Source organism: Lycorma delicatula, chromosome 9 (genome assembly GCF_047948215.1).
Source record: "Lycorma delicatula isolate Av1 chromosome 9, ASM4794821v1, whole genome shotgun sequence".
Classification (NCBI taxonomy): Eukaryota; Metazoa; Arthropoda; class Insecta; order Hemiptera; family Fulgoridae; genus Lycorma; species Lycorma delicatula.
In genome coordinates this window covers 98,148,882-98,166,866 of record NC_134463.1, presented here as the reverse complement: position 1 = coordinate 98,166,866, position 17,985 = coordinate 98,148,882, and the positions used below count along the sequence as shown (strand labels likewise).

Sequence of the window (17,985 nt, the reverse complement as noted above, 5' to 3'; positions counted from 1 at the left end):
ACACATATTATACCAAATATGTAGAAATTGTAATAAACCGTACTTCTAAATCAACCTGATGAGTCGCTTCAACTGAATTACTTCATTAGGCCTAAAGTAGGTAAAATGATGTCTATAAAAGAAAAATAATTATATAATAAATAAAAAAAAGATGAAGATGGAACTACCAGCAAAGGAATTGTAATAAAAAAAATATTAATAACAGGAAATGTTGCAAAAAAAAAAACAATAACAAAATTTAATCATGGTAATAATTTTGTACAATATGAATCAACAAACATTGATATATAATTATAATATACAAGACAAAACTAAATAAACATGAACTAGATATATTTAAAATTCTAATATTAAGACTAACCGATCTTAGAAAATACTATCACGAAAAAACATAATTACCATTATTGTTATTACTAATATTACAAACAAAATGTAATATCAACTGGATGAAATCAATCTTTTAACAGAGAAATGAATAAATAATAATAACAAAAAAAGGAGAACAATAATGATAAACTTATATTACCCATGGAATATTAATTGCCTACATTAACTCAACCAGTCTTTTGTAACGAATAAAAATATTCTGTATACAATATTAGAACAATAAAAAAAAAAAAAATAATAAATTATAATAAACAAATAATATTACAAATATTGTTCATAAAGATTATTATATTTCACTATGAGGCAAAAAACTTAGAAATATATGGTCATTTATGAACAATATTTCTGGTATCACAAAAAAAAATAGTGCCATTCTATGATAAATAAATTATGTGTTGTATATTAATATAACAGTAAAACTAGCTTAAAGCGTATTGAATTCAATGAGGTGCAAAAAACTTTTGAAATCACAAAACACTGAAAAATAGTTTCTTTGTTAAATTAATATAGGGAACTTTATTTTACTGAGTTGACTAATGATCGAATTTATTAAATTCTCAAGAGAAATTTCACTAATTATACATTAAAAGAAATAAGAAAACGGCTATTGTTTTAAAATCTTCTCTATACATACTGAGAAGAAAAACTCAATACTTTACAAACTCTTATTACTTTATTCTACAGTTGACTCATATTTATAACTATCTGATTTCTAGAAGTTTTCTTGAATATTAACGGGAAATCATTGAAGAAATTCCATTTTTAATTTTAACTTTCTTAATTAATTTTTAATTATAACTGTAAATAATGCAAGGTCAATTATTAAACTTTAATAAGTCATAAAGTCAATTAGAACTACAATGCTCTAGTTTTATACCGAAATCAAAACAACATGCCTCAACATTACTTTAACTTTGAGTTTAAGGTTAGATCACAAAATACATAAGTAGCAGAGGACATACATTCAGCGTAAAATCTGTGAATATTTAACAAAAAAAAAAAAAACTTTGTAAATGTTATGTTAAATACAAGCTCAACTACACTGAATTATATATAATATAATATGAAACAAAAAATATAAATACATTTTACTTTCTTCAAATAAATAAATAATAATTTATTGGTAATTTTAATTACATTCCAAAAATAAAATTCAGAATGGTTTACTCAAGCACAATTTAAAAAACTTCATTCCGGTACACCAAGAATAACGTACAAGCAATGTTACAGAAAAGAGAAAGATATGGTTTAAGTAAACATAAAAAAATTGATTGCTTTTAAGTAGCTTAAACTAACCACTGCTAATTTAATCAAAATATTGTTGGAGGAAAAACATAATTATGTTCACACTTTACCAACTAATACTGAATATTTGTTTTTGTTTTCCTTTGTAAAAGCTACACAGTAAAATAACTAGTTTTCAATGGTAAATTGATAATGTAAAAAAAAGGGGAAAAACCAATTGTAGTTTTTATATATTATCTACGTTAAAAAAATAAATTTATTAATAGTTAATTGTTAGTTATTGATTGTATTGTGGTGGTCCACCTAATTGTGATGGATCTTCTGCAAATGTTGGCGCAGACTGTTTAAAACTTTCAGCAGCCATTCTAGTAAATAATATTCCAATGCCTTCAATAAGAGCCAAAAGAACACCACCAATTAATGCACTTGTTGCCATTGTAGGTAAGCCACTTCGAGCAGCTAAAATGCCTCCTGTTGCAGCACCACTGATAATTGAATTCCAAGGGTCTTCTTTTTTTCGAAAGTGTACAAGTGTACAATCAATGGTTGAAAACATACCACCCCATATTGCAAAATTTCCAGCTAAGATCGGTGCTCTCTGCTGCACAGCAGCCACACTCCCCTGTAAACAAAAATACTCCTTTCTTAAAAATGCTTTGATTTAAAAGCAAGTCTCTCCTGTTATGGATATAAAAAAAGAAGGAAATCAGGGTTTTAAAATTATTTAATATCTATTAACTTTGACTAACAGTAATGAATGGTCACTTAAATATAAAATGGTATCTCATTTTATTTTATTTCAATAAAATGAAAGAGTTACTCTTACAGTTTTTCTCTACAAGCGAGCATCTTTCACGCAGCACACATCCAACTGAGAGGAGAGTTCATCCCATTGGTTAACTGATTAACTGGCATTTCTCCCACCACCACCCCATTCATATGACCAAATGTTCATGCCAAAAACGACTACTGTGCCTCAAAAACAGTTTAATGACCAATAATCTAATAACACCTAGTGAGCTTACCTAACAGCATGAGTGGACTAAGCAAGGTGCCATACACCACCTGCTTACGTGTCCCAACCGCTCACTTCTCATACAATACAACTAAACCGGGGAGGCGCACCCCTTGTTATTATATTAAAAAAACAGTAATTTCCTGTCATGCCTTGGTCCCTGAATGCCAGCTAGTACCTGTCCACTATTTAAAGCGCTTGGAACTTTATCTGGCTGTTCATCCCATATTTTAACCAGCATATCTGAAGTAATGGAAGCAACAGCTGCTTCAATCACGTGCCTCAAATCAGGTAGTTCAATAAGTAACAGAAGCACATACAATGGATCCTTCATAAAATCCCATACGTAAATTATCATGATCATGATCATTATCATGTGATCTTGGAGACCACCAGAAACTAACTATGCCATTGAGTCCATGCCAACTAATCCAGTGGCTAGAGAAAATATCATTCAATCCCATACAGTTTGTTGGTGAGAAAATACACAATCTTGTTGCCAAATATAATTCTAGTCTATCTTGCAATTGAAGAAGCAGCCATGTACTCAGTATGTCCAAGTAAGGAACTCCTGACATAATTACTTCAATAAAGAAAGAATGGCCCCTAAACTTACTATTGGGATATCGCACAGAAACCTTCAAGTTTGTGGAGTACCTTTCACATTGTAAAGTTTGGCGATTCTGACTCCCAGAAATGGACATTATGTGTTAACTTTTCCACTAACGGGTCATTCCGTGTTAAATAAACAACCTGACCAACTGGGATTTTCATGAAATTCGGGATGAATTAACTGTTGATAGAAATATGAGAAAATAGTGAATTTCAGAACTTTGTCATAAACCATTTCATTTTTAGAGCCCTTTAAATTTGCTGGAAAATGGCAAATTTTGACTGCGGTAGTAGTGTTAGGTCAACATAACCTTGTTATTTATTAAGGAAGAATGATAAATTTGGTCTCACATTGAAGCTTATTTAATGATCTTTCATAAGATATCCCAACAAAAGCCTATGTTTACATAAATTTTAATTTCAAGGGCACCGCCTTTGACCTTTAATTCCAGAAAGAATAACAGGTCTTTTTTATAAAAAGTTTGTTATCATTACACTAGGAAGCAGTTGGAAAATTTGAAATTAGGACTGCTTTGGGATCAGGAGATAAAAAATAAAATGTGTATCAATGTTTCAGTAAAATTTACCTTTTTAAAAAAAATTTCTAATTAGTTTTATAACAAGACCGCAATGAATAATAAAGTCAAAATAAAATTTAAAATCATAACACTTAATGCTTAAACGTGAAATTAAGTTAATTTTAAGTAAAACAATAATAAATCTCATACATTTTTAAATGTAAACATAAAATAAATTTACAATATAATTCTCAAGACTCACTTTCTCCTAACACAATAAGCTACAATAATATAAATAATAATTGTATGACTAATAATTAAAATATAATAATGCATGTCTTTAAATAATTACAGTTATGGCGTTTATGATTAGACATTTTGACAGTCTTAAAATCTTACACAATATACAAAAAGTAAGGCAAATCAGTAAAATTTCAAATTAAAGTTTTATATATTCTTAAATTAAATGTTTCATTCCAGTAGCTGTTATTTAAAATAAATATTTTAATTTTTATTTATTTTAACAATAATCTGATAAAATCCATTAACAGCACTTATTTACTGTTAATATACAGATTAATTTTTCAAAGTAATGTTTCTTAATAAAAATAATTTTTTTATAATAACAATTTAAAAAATGTAATCTGATATTTTCATTGGCATTCAATTATTGCTACTTAAAAATTATACCAATAACATCAGCATTTTAAAAGCGTTTATGTGCTTATTTGAAAAACCTGATTATTTCGCTTTCAGTTTTTTGTTTGCCCGAGTAGTTTCCTTTCAGATAATGTACATGTATAACCATTAGCAGCGTTTGAATTAACATTAGTTAGCACTTCCTATTCAGGTATTATTATAACATCACTGTATGCTGTAAAAACATAAGGAGAAGGACTTTGAGGGTAAAGAAAACTTACTTCGACTTCTTCTGTTGATTCATTTGTAGATAACACACAGCTAACCACCAAAGCACCATTATAAATGCATTTGAAAAAACTTTTTATATCAGAAATTTCAGGAAAATTAACTTCTATTTCATGCAAAACTTTATGTTGTTCATGTTCTTCAATTTCAGAAATAATTTTAAAATATCCTTTCCTGAATGGTAAAAAAGCATGCAACATTTGATTACCTGGTACTCACCTGGGTTTGGTACCCACCACTTTTGCTAAACAAGGTGCTAAGTATTTTTTCTTTCTGATATTCTTAATTTGAAACAAATGTGAAACTCATATTTTTAATATTTGATCGAGCCCAATCATAAAACTGAGTAACTGCTGTTATTTGATCTTGGTATGGGCATTGGAAACTTGCTTTAGATGCTATCTTTTAATAGTGCTATCAAGATCATCACATGCACTCTTGCAAAGTGATGTGGCAAAGAAGTGCCATTCCACCTTGGTCACCCTTATGAAGCATTAAATTCACAAACTTTTACAATTTTTATATCGTGCTGCTGAGCCATCTAAGTAAATTATTTTATTCACAATATAATAATTTTCTTTTAAAAACTGAATTTGTTTTTTGAGAAAAAGATGAACTGATAATGCGTCAAGCTTCGGCAGTTAGACGTAACTAAAACTTTTGACTTTTAAAATAAATAGCGAAAGGATGAATTGTAGTCTGCTGATTGTTCCAGTGAAACCCCTGGGCTTCATCTTGTAGCGCAAATGAATAATTTTCAGCAAAGTCACATAATGCAATAAAGATTCCAGGATCAATTACAGTTTTTAAATTTTTTAAGAAGTTGACTGCTGAGAAGCAATGAATGAATGGCATACAAGAATTAACTATTTTTCAATAAATGTTTTAATAAAATCTTCTGTGTTTTCTACAGTTTCTTAACTTGAACAATCAGTTGATATACATTACTTGAAAGTTATTTTGTCCACAGAATTTTCAACAAATATTGAATCTAAAATGTTTTAAAAATTGTCAGAATTTGGACAATTCTTACACTCACCAAAATAACAAATTTCTTGAGATGGATTACAAATAATTTGTGCCACACAGTGTTTAAAAGAAGTGAAATGATTTCTGCACCCTTTTGTTAAATAATTTAATTTACATCCTTCAAACATTAATTTCACAATCTGATGGATAAAACACACACACAATGAATTCCACTGCCACTTGCTAAAACATAATTTTTAGGACGTAAAGCAGCAAAAGTAGAAACCCCAAATTTAATACCTGTATGAGTTTTTTTAAACTGTTGATTTATCTCTTTCAGATTTGCCAGTACTAGTCTTTTTGAACTTGAATGTTTCCACAAGGTGATTTGATTGAGGGTCTTTTTTGCCTGGCAATATACAACTTACATCATCTGATTTATAAAACGCATGAATACATTCTTTATGGAAGAAGAGTAAGAATCATATTTTAAGACTACCTCTTGTACAATTAAATCTTTCTTTCAACACCACCAAGATTTCGCTATCAGGTTTGACTTGAGATGAAGTCTCAAGAGTTTTTAGTAGCTATATTGAATATTTTTTTCCTCATTGATGAATCAATTTTTGCAATATTTTGGCAGCATATGTTTTCTCTTGCAATCTTTTAAATTTTATAGGTGATTATTTCCCAATACTCACTACACACTCATTGAGTCTGTCTAATGGATAATTTGTTTCATCATAAAGGGCTTCTTTACAATCATCTGAAGTTGTATTATTAATTGAGGAGAATTTTTCCCAACAATTATCACAAATCTTCCTTCACTTTCTTAATTTGAATTTCTTTCTGTCATCCATGGTAACTCTTTTCTTAAATTCTTAATAACATTATTATGACCTACTTCTTGAAATGGATTACAATATTTATTATTATAAAAAGTTGCCATACTTTAACCGATAACTAACTTATAAGTGTTGGTGTAGTTACTGTAAGTAATTACACCAACACTTAGCGATCAATAAACACTGAATATCTTAACTTCAGGGCAGGCATATTTATAGTGTCCATGCATTCTTACACCGTGTTATTCCACAAATAAATTATTTAAATAAATCAACATTTTAGGTCATATTTAATATTGTTTACATTAAAACAACGGACACAGACTATGACTAAACTGATGATATAGTAAGCTTCAATTTATATTAATTACTGAATCATCGCATTACATCATCATCGGTCATTTGATCAAATTGAAATATACATTTCTTATTACTAGACAAAAGAAAATGAGCAACGTATTACCTCATTACTTTTAGTTTCTTTTTCTAAGTTCAGCCGACAAAAATTTAAGTATTTACAACCTCAATACCCTACAAAAAGATTTTTTTGTTAAAACAATGATACACATTTTATTTCATTTTTCTCTTGATAACAAGGCAGTCCCAGGTGCAAATTTGCACAGCTATTTTAAAATATAATGATGAATAAAATATATTTTTCATAAAAAAATTGAAGACCTGTTTTTCCTGAAATTCAAGGTCAAAAATCAAAGGCGGTGATCTTGAAATAAAGATTTATATGTAAACATAGGCTGCTTGCTGTATATCATATGAAAGAGCATCAAATAAGCTTTGAAGTAAGTCCAAGTTTATCATTCTACCTTAATAAATAAAAATAACAAATTTATGTAACCTAACGCTATTGCTACAAGTTAACATTAGCCATTTCCCAGCACATTTGAAGAGACCTGAAAACGGTTAATGGTAAGAGATCTGAAATTCAGTATTTTCTCAAAGTTAAAATTAGCCATTTCCCAGCAAATTTGAAGAGACCTGAAAATGGTTAACGGTAAGAGATCTGAAATTCAGTATTTTCTCATAACTCTATCAACGGTTAATTCATATCATATTTCATGAAGATCCCAGTCAGTCGGGTTGTGAATGGCTATCCACCTTGTTGATTTGACACGGAATGACCCTAAGATGAAATATATAACTCGTCATTAAACACATTACTGTACGATCAAAAAAGTAATCGACTTCATGCTGCAACATTTTGATTGAGTAGTCAGCAAGCACAGCATAGTCGATAGGCTTCAAAGCAAGAGCTGCAAAAGTATGGATCCTCCACATACATGCATTTCATTAAAACATTCCACACTGTAATCGCTGGTATTACTAGTTTGCAGCTGGCCTTCCTAACAGACTTTTTACAACTATGCAGAAAAGACTCCTGACACATTCAACGTTTTCTTCAGACACCCTTGGTTGTTCCGTATTCTTCCCTTTACGAAATCGGTCATTTCAAACTGATTATGCCATTGATGAATGTTAATGTCACTCAAAGCATCACAATTAAACTGGCGATGCTGTTAAGCAGAAAGGTAGCGAATCAATCTACTGCCATGGGCCTAACATTAAAATGTTCTTTCTGTTCATAGGGTCTAACCATAATCAACACTATACACTACATCCAAGAGCTATTACAACAAATTAAAACCCAGAAATTATTTTTTATACAATCAGTACTTTGATATATCGAAATACAGCTGTCAAATGAACTTAACAAATTAAATGTGACTACAAGAAAAAATTTTTCTTTCTTTTTATAAGTAAAATTTATTTACCAAATGAATTTTTGTCCAAAAACCATGAGTAAAAAAAATTGCCATTTAAGAGGTTAAAAATATCTAACAAAAAAAAAAAAAAAAAAACGCTAAAAACAAAAATTTTATTAAGGATGGCATACAGAAAGAAACAAAAACAAAATGCAAAGGATATTCACAAATAAAAGAATAAATCAAAATGGATAAAATAAAAATTCATCATTTAGAAAATAAAACTACGATGAAAAAAAATGTTTTTATAAAACAAACAAAAAAGTAAATATGTTAATACGTAAATAATAATTTATGTGAGCATGAATGCACACCTGCACACATGTATAAGTGTAAAAATTTGGTAGTTACCACCAAATAGAAACAGAAACTAAAAATTTATTACACCCAAGCAGATATGTTAAATGTACAAGACTACACTTCACTTACATTCATACACATGACATCATGCTCATTCATCTTCTGAAGTAATATCTTACAGTGGTTCCAGAGACTAAACAAAAAAAGATACGGAGGAAAAGATACGGAGAATGTAAAAAGTTTGTCAACAAATGCATAAACTGAAATACCAATAATTCTGCATGACACAGTAAACCTTTGATGCAACAAGGTAAATATATAGCAGTTACTCAAAGGGTCATCAACATAATGCAATAAAATGGAACACAATAAGATGAAATGATAATCCATGTGACCCCGTTGACCCTGATATCTGGACAGTCCAATAAAAACAACAAAGAACTATATAGTGACCATCTAGAACAGCAACTTCTGTAACAATATAAAAAAACACTGTCGCAGAAGAAAAAGTATTTTGTCTGCAAAGATATTTCATCAGCACTTTTGAATTCAAAAACATTAAAGTGCGGCGTGGCACTTTTTTTTGTTCAACTTTTCACATTAGTTTTTTTTTACTATAGTTTCTAAAAATGTAATCGTTTAATTTCTGAAATACTTATCTTAGGATAACTTATTGGAAAGGGTAGAAGAAAATTTTGGTTATCATTGAACAGGCTGTATATTTTTTCTATTCAACCAATCAAAAAATAGTTTTGAATGAAATGTTTTGTGAGAAGTATAATCTAAGAAGCAAGGCTTTACCTAAAATCCAAAAATAGAGATAATCCTTGCTTCTCAAACAAAGAAACAAACACTACCTTCAGGAAAGAATATGGAAAAAAAATAAATTCCAGACAGGCACAGACTTTTTTTATTGAGACCTAAAAAAGGACTGTATACTTACAATGGGTATTAAGTCTTTCATTTGTAATAAGTTAAATTTTCCATTTTCTTGGCAAATATGAACATAATTAAAACTTGTAACTGATGTGATATAAAGTCACTGAGTAAATTCTATTTATGCGAGTTTTTAAGAAAATATTGTAGAAGAAACAAAAATTTCATTTGATAACGTTTAAAATCACTTTGTCAACAATTCCTTGCAAAATTATAATATCCTTAATTGAATCAAGAATATTCTTCATTAGTGAAACTAAAGCACACAAACATAACACCACCTTCTGCATTAAATACAGCTTCCATCCTCACAAACATATTGTTGAGTCTGTTAGCGAGGGATCTTCTACCCTCTTGGCAATTCATTGTACAAAAGCCAAATTTATAATTTCAATTGCTTCCAATCATGTGTAGCATTTTTATTTTGTTAAAGTGAAAACATGCTACACAGAAGCATGTTCATAAACTTATTGTGTAACAGTTTCAGGAAAATTAAGATGTACATTATCTCAATCAGCATACTGAAAATGAATAGTCTCTAATTAAAACAAAATATTTTTCAGATCTTTCCACAGCTACATTAACATTAATATGTAGCTACATAACAAATACATCCATTCATCAGCCACGCAACACAGTGACACTTAGCTATTTGTACAGCAAATTTCACTCTACCATTCTTTATGATGGAACAATAAATTCACAAAGGTGCCACTCACCTTGTTTCCACTGAAACAAGGTGAATGGCACTGACAAGATCTAAGAAACTAATTGACTCATGAGACTAGAAATAAAAACCATTGCATTCTTCACAAAAATAACTACATATTATGTTAAGTACATCATTTACCTACCTTGTAAATTTATGCCCCAAAAATGTTCTGAATAACAGTGTTTAGAATGTACACATTTTAATTTTTACCAAAGTATTTCAATGTGAAGGGAAGAAATAGTTCTATTTATAACCCTTCTTAACATAGTTCTAAGGAACCTATTTATGAATTTTTGTCTGATGTCAGATTCCTTTATTTTTTATAAGATCAAAAGTACAGTAATTTTCAAAATGTTTGATTTTTAACACCTTATATCTCGGATGGGAAAGGTAATCAAAATTCAAAAATTGTTTGGTTTAAAGCCCCATAAAACAAGTAGTAAAAAATTAGTACATTTATATTGTTCTGATAAGCAAGAAACTCTAGATACCATATGGCTGAAAATTACAATAAAATCAGAAAGTATAATTTCCTTTTTTTAAGAACCATATCTTGTACTTATTAAAATCTTGTAACTATTAAAATCTCAAGAATTATATTGTTGTTTAGCAATACAGTAAAGTAAATTTAATAAAAGTTCTCATAATGTAAAAAATAATTTAGGCCCAAGTTAGGTGATAAGAAAATGTTTAAAACACTGGTACATGATGAGAATGTAAACTCCAAATAATCTTGACAAATTCAATTGCACATACTGAATTTATGAATTACAAAGGGTGTAAGACGCTCTTTGATGTGACCAGCTCAATTTATTGCAACATCAGCTAAGTTAGGTAAGCGCTAGATTAAATTTTACAATATTTAACCTAGAGCAAACAATTTAAAAAAAAGGTTAAGATCTTGAAATATGAGAATGAATGTACGAAAATTACAACAAAAAAAATGGTCACATGCAACCATTCCATTTTAGATTGGTGGATTTTGACTGGAATGATCCCAATCTGAAAGTTAAGCATATCTACAATTTCACAAAATATATGGCACTCCTGAAAACAATGCCATCAAGTCAAGCATGTAACACGCCTGCAGCTTATATTCTTGTTTGTGGTAACACTCTGAATCTTTCTGTATGTACAGTTGGCAGCGCAAAATTCAGACTAGGCAAGGTAAAAATCCTACCCCGACCTTCCTGAAATCCACAAATTAGAATTTCTTTTATAAAATATAAAATTCACCTGAAATCGTCTTGTTAAGCCACTAGGTGCATTTCTAAAACCTCTGACTGCTTGAAACAAACCACCCCCTAAGGCGCCCATTGTGAAGGCACCTCCACAATCGTCCACAATCCGCCACGGACATGGTTCCCTGGCATATTCCTCCATATAGTTGTACTACTTTATGTAACTAAAACAAAATAAAATAAATAATTCAAAATCATGAATATAACATAGCACAAAGCGTTATATATTTTATACTTTAAATAAATAAAAATTTGTATTAAATCATTCTGAGCATTTTATTTGTTTGGCTATGGCTCAGTAAATTAAAAACGTTTTTGTGAAATGTATTTGAATTAGGCTCTAAATAAAAATATTTAATTATTATAAATTATGTGTAAAATTATGTCCTACATCTGTAATATTTTTCAATCTATTCTCTTATAATTAGAATTAATTTTTTTTAAATATCAACACAATTTCTTTGTTGTTAAGCATTTATTTATTTTTTTTTTTTTAATTTTTGGCCATGTTTAGATTTAATGATTTTGATGTTATGTGCTTTAATCATTCTACATATCTTATTTTGAATGACCAATTAAATTTTTCACATATACAGCACACTGTGCTACTTTGTATGCAATCTATCATCATCATGAGTTCTAAAGTAATACCACGGTTTATATCACTACCAGTGCATGGGGTCTAAGGTACAAATACATATATAATTTATATATTTAATGTTAAACAGATGAGATTAGCGAACATTAGGTAATTTTGATATACAAAATTCAGTACACGAAATAATTACTTTTTTTTTTTATGTTTTAGCCTTTGTAACCACCCATAAGGTATTACTACTTCAGAGGGCGGATGAAGATGATATGTATGAATGAAGTAGTCTTGTACAGTCTCAGGTCAACCATTCCCAAGGTGTATGGTTAACTGAAACCCAACTACCAAAGAACACTGGTATCCACGATTTAGTATTCAAATCTATATAGAAGTAACTGCCTTCAGTAGGATCTGATTTGGACCTTGGAACTTTCTACTTCGAAATCAGCTGATTTGCGATGATGAGATCACCACTAGACAAACTCTGTATGTTATGGAAACATTACCGTTCTTTCTTTTTCTGTTCAGCCTCCAGAACCACGGTAAGGTATTATTTTAAAGGCAAAGTATTGTATTCAACGGATCATTACATTTTGACATCTCTTCTTTCTTTTCCTTGTTTTAGGTAACTACTGTTACTTTTAATCTGTGTAAAAGTAAACTGCCTTAACTAGGATTTGAACCTTAGAACACTTGACTTCAAAATCAGCTAATTTGCAATGATGAGTTCACCACTAAACCAACCTGGTGTATACAAAAACACCTAAACAAATTTCTGGGTCCACTGTTAGGTATTGCTTCAGAAGATTTATAGTGTGTGAAAATGCCATGCCTGACCATGATTCGAATCCAGGACCTCCGGATGAAAGGCCAAGATGCTATCACTCGTGCCACAGAGGCCGGCCGACTTTTTCTTTTTCCTGTCCAGCCTCCGGGAAATACTGTTCAGATATTATTACTTCAGAGGATGAATGAGAATGATATGTATGAGTGTAGTCTTGTACAGTCTCAGTTCGACAACTCTTGAGATCCAACCACCAAACACCAGTACCCATGATCTAGTATTCAAATCTGTATAAAAGTAACTGCCTTTACTAGGACTTGAATGCTGGAACTCTCGACTTCCAAATCAGCTGATTTTCCAAGACGCATTCACCACTGGCCTAACCTGGTGGGTTGCAGAGGTTTTTTTTTGTTTAATCTCCAGGACCACCATTAGGTATTGATTCAGAGGATGAGATGAATGATTTGTAGTGTGTGAAAATGCCAATACCTGACCAGGATTCAAACCCAGGACCTCTGGATGAAAGGCCGAGATGCTACCACTCGCGCCACAGAGGCCAGGCTGGCTGACCTAACCAACACTCCCTTACCTAGCCTAACTAATATTAAATACACAAAAATAAGTATATACAAAATGTAAGTTTACTATTTAAAATAAATTAGCAGGGACACTAACCGAATAGGTGGGACAATGGTAATTTAGACCTCATGATAATGGAAGACTACATACTACAGTAACACCTACCAACCTTTATCTTTGTTATTCCTGTTTGCTTTTAAATTTTATAATGTGATTAACAGTTTTACTGCCACATATTACTTTAATAGATATTCTCAGTAAGTTTTCTGCTATTTACAGAAATTAATATTAACATAATGATTACTTGGGAAGCAATCTAAAAAACCTATAAAAGTCTGAAAAAATAAATTTTTGGAAACATAATTAACAGCCTGTTAAAATAATTTTATTTATTTTTAGAACTAATGTTAACAAATCGATGACTGAGAATCAGAGGAACATATATGTAAACATGCTTTTTTTTAATTTCTATTTTTTATGTTCATAGATCTAAACAATTTTATTTTTCTCTGTAATGATACAATGCTTTTCAGTTTTTATATTTATTATTTCAGCTTTCTACATACAACATCCATCTCAAAACAACCAATCATCAACACCAAAAAAATAAATTTAACCAACATGTAAATAAATAATTTAATGTTTTAAATTATTAAATGTAAGTTAATAATTAATAATAATAATTTTTAATAATAATTTTTTGATAATTTAATTGTTAATAATAATTTTTTTTAGCTAATTAGAATATGTTGTAGCAATTCAATGAACTCAAGGGCATAGCCCATTAATTACCAAGCATAGCATTTATTTATATCAGTTAAAAACTTACTAGGTGGGAAGCAAAATTGCTTTTCATGCACGAACCATATAATTAACTAATTTGCAGGTTACATACAATTAATTATGTAGAATAGGCAAGCAGCACAATATAAATTCCATTTTGAATATAAAATTTATACATTTTTTTAATACTTATTTTAAACTGATTATTAAAAAACAAATTGAGATTATATTCCTTGTTAATGTATTTAAGTTAATCTGTCACCTTTAAAAATATGTTTGCCAGTGGAACAGTATTTCTTTTAATGTTTTGGATGAAAATTTAATTCTACGTTACAATTTATGAAGGCGAATCTCATCATAACTTATATTTGAAATTATGGTACTGTGCAATAATTTATCTTTGCAAATTAATGTTTTTATGTTGGAAAAATTTCACATTTTTAAAAATATATCAATTTCATCAGTATTATTTATATTTATGCATAATTGTATTAAAATTGATAATCCCACTAGACCACCAGATCCGAAACAAAACCTAAAATAACAAAAATTCCTTAGATTGGGTTCCCATAATCATGTTACAGATGTGATGGTCAATGGAACTACCACAAAAAATTAATCTGTAATTTTGAAATTAAATAAAAAACTTGCATAATTTTTTTTAGCTAACATTACATCATTAAAAAGAATCTTACGACTTTTTTGAAAAAAATATTCTCAAAATCCGATGAAAAAATGATACAAAAATGTAATTAAAGTTAAGTAAACTGAATCACGAAAAATTAGGCTAATTTAGAGTTCAAGACCACAGCTCAACCACAAACCAAACTTCACTAGTCAATTATAACCTAACATTGCGTTAGATGTTTTTAACATCAACACAAATCAAGAGATCTACAAAATGAATAATAATGATCCATAAATCATTTATAAAGAGAATTTACATTTATCACAAGTCGTTAAATGAAAACTGTTGCTATTACTTTTGCCGAAGTTAGATAACCATAGGCAACTTATGTCAAATACAGATTAATTAAGCCAAACGGTCCAAAAATTTTATAATTTATAGAAAGTAGAACTGTTAATAAAACTACAAGCAATAAAAAATTTTTTACTTACGTGTAATAATAAAATAATTACAAAAATACAAATAATTTAAAATACCTAACAGAATACTAATTCGACATGTGCACAACAAGGACGTTTGTCGGTGGATACTGTATCATGCAGTCATTCGTTGCTTGTCGCTGTAGGTTTTTCGATACTCTGTTAGCTAAGGAATTTGTAACGGTACAAGTAAATTACAAATCTTATTTTATAAATTCCGAACTATTTACTTCCAAGACAGGCATTTAAAAAAATACAATAATAATTGAGTAAAAAAGTAAAGATTCGTTCTAAGTGAAAAAAAAATACAATTAGAACTCAATAAATATAAAAATATTATTAATTCAATTAATACAAAAATAAATTAAGATTTTACATAATACAATTTTTTCGAGGTGACGATATACAGTGTTATCATCAGCTAAAGTTATCAAACACCACAAATTATAGACCCACTGCTCCTACCGCGTAGTAAAGCAACTGGATAGGTTTCCACAAAACATTTTCACGACCTTATTAAAATAAAAATAATTTGGCCACCATGGATGTTAGAAAAATAAAACTTACGAATTTTATATTTAATAATTAACGATTTCAAACCTGTATGCATAAAATAATTATCTCCACAAGTACAGAAATGATTCGATTTATCATGTTGATTATACCTTAAATACGAAGTTGGAGAGTATTTTCAAGTACTATCTTTAATGGCATAAATAAACGGGAAAAATAATTTGTAAAACAATTTTTCTTTAAATGTTCATTAAAGTAGATAATAGACTTTTTTATTTATGAACGTTTTCAACAATACATGTATGAAATTTTCTTTTTAATCAAGACAACGCGTTACAATGCGATTGATTCATATGATTACTTAAGTCTCATCAAATTACGTTATTACCTCAGATTTCATTATAAGTTGAATTACTACTTGTAACTAAGTAATTTTTTTAGGAAATTTTTCCAAGACTGGAAAACCATTATATAACAAAAAACATTACTTTTATATTTATTCACTGCTATCAGATAATGTTACTGTACCTTCAAACCTGTTTGCTATCATATAGTTCTTTGATAGCTGTGAATATATGATGAATTAATGTACATTAGTAAGGAAAGGTGTGCCAGAAAATAAATTCAGCCAGGTGCTTTCAAGACATGTCATTTTCACACACTAAAAAATTGTCATTTCATCTCATCCTCTGAAGAAACACCTAATGGTGGTGGTCCCAGAGGCTAAGAAGAAAAGAAGTACTTCCTATTTTTGGAAATTTTCAACTGCACTTCATGTCACAGCCTTTATATATTCTTAGTGTGAGCATCTATGTCATAATCTACAATGTTGTACCCTTTAAAGAACCTCATTATGGGTTTTTTGTTTTTTCTATTTCTATTTTTATTGTAATAAAATGCTATAATCCACATAAATATTTAAAAAATCAATATTTTTCTTAATTTTTTTTTGATAAAACAGTTTTTTCTGCACCAGTCTACTATTTTTGTTTCTTCACTTTGTTCATCCATCATCATTTTACAACCTAAACAAAAAAATAATCTACAACTTTTATTATTACATTTTATCATAATATTTAAATCTTCATTTTTCTTTTTTCCTCTTGTATTTCAATATTTTTATTTTACTATTTCTTTTACTTTACTACTTCAAACTAGTTTTTTACTTGGCAATAAAACCACATCTTCATATCCTTTTTTTTTAATTTTAGCCAAAATCACAATATTAACATCAAAGTGAACAACTTAGGTTAAAAGTTTAAATTTTGCTTAGTTTATTGTCAAAATTAATCACTTTATTCATTTATTATATTTAACTATGTTATATTTTTTATTTAGGCATCAAAAATTTAGAAATACGAACGTAATGCACAAATATTATTAAAAAAAATTACTTCAATTGGATTTAAAAAAGAAGTAATTTAAATGTAAATAAGCCCTTGGTAAAAATTAATGTTGTCTAAAAAACAAATGAAAACCCATAAAAATCTGAAGCTCTTTTTCAGTGTATTATTCATTCACTTGCAGTATTGAACAACTGATCTTAAAAACAATTTCTTATATGTAAATGCCATGTACATTTCTTTATATGTACATTTCTAGCCTTCAGTAAAATTATTACTCTATACTTAAATTTTTTGATTTTTCCAAATATTACTTCATACAAACAATACTCAAGAAGGTAGTTTTGGTTTCAGCAATTGCATTTACAAAAATAAAGTCTCTACTCAATAAAGTTTTCCATACATTGTTCAAATATAAATTTGAATATGCTGAATGTAACAATATATCTGTCATTCCTTCTTGTAGTGTGATTAATTTATAGTTGGCCCTTATGATCAAGAGATGTCTCACTATAAGCGAGACATGTTTGATTACTTTACTTATTGATAATTATTCAATATAACAGTGTGGATATCACATTTAAATTATAGATAAAAACTATGATTAAATATAACAATTATTATCCTAATTAAATATGGTGAAAAAAGGTAAATTAAACTTTTAATATTTATTGTAGTTTTAAAGTTTTATAAATAACAATGATGGCAAATTTAAAATGAATAGATTGTATGGATTACTGTTTTTATATTTAGCTGGTCATTTGAATGAAGAAGCAATAGATTGTGTCACTGGTTTGGA

The 17,985-nt window shown here is 29.0% G+C and overlaps 1 protein-coding gene across 2 annotated transcripts; it reads right to left on the bottom strand.

Annotated features, from left to right (window-relative positions):
• Positions 1-233: 233 nt before the first annotated feature.
• Tim17b (Translocase of the inner mitochondrial membrane 17b) lies at positions 234-15,500 on the bottom strand. Of its 2 annotated transcripts, none has more exons than XM_075374807.1 (3): positions 15,343-15,500; positions 11,481-11,649; positions 234-2,254 (listed from the first exon to the last, which is right to left on the bottom strand). In XM_075374807.1, the coding sequence occupies exons 2-3, from the start codon at positions 11,625-11,627 to the stop codon at positions 1,910-1,912; spliced, it is 492 nt and encodes a 163-aa protein (XP_075230922.1). In that variant the 5' UTR covers positions 11,628-11,649; positions 15,343-15,500; the 3' UTR covers positions 234-1,909. The 2 variants fall into 2 exon arrangements, with proteins under 2 accessions (XP_075230922.1, XP_075230923.1); XM_075374808.1 differs by having other exon boundaries at positions 15,388-15,500.
• Between the last annotated feature and the right edge of the window lie 2,485 nt (positions 15,501-17,985).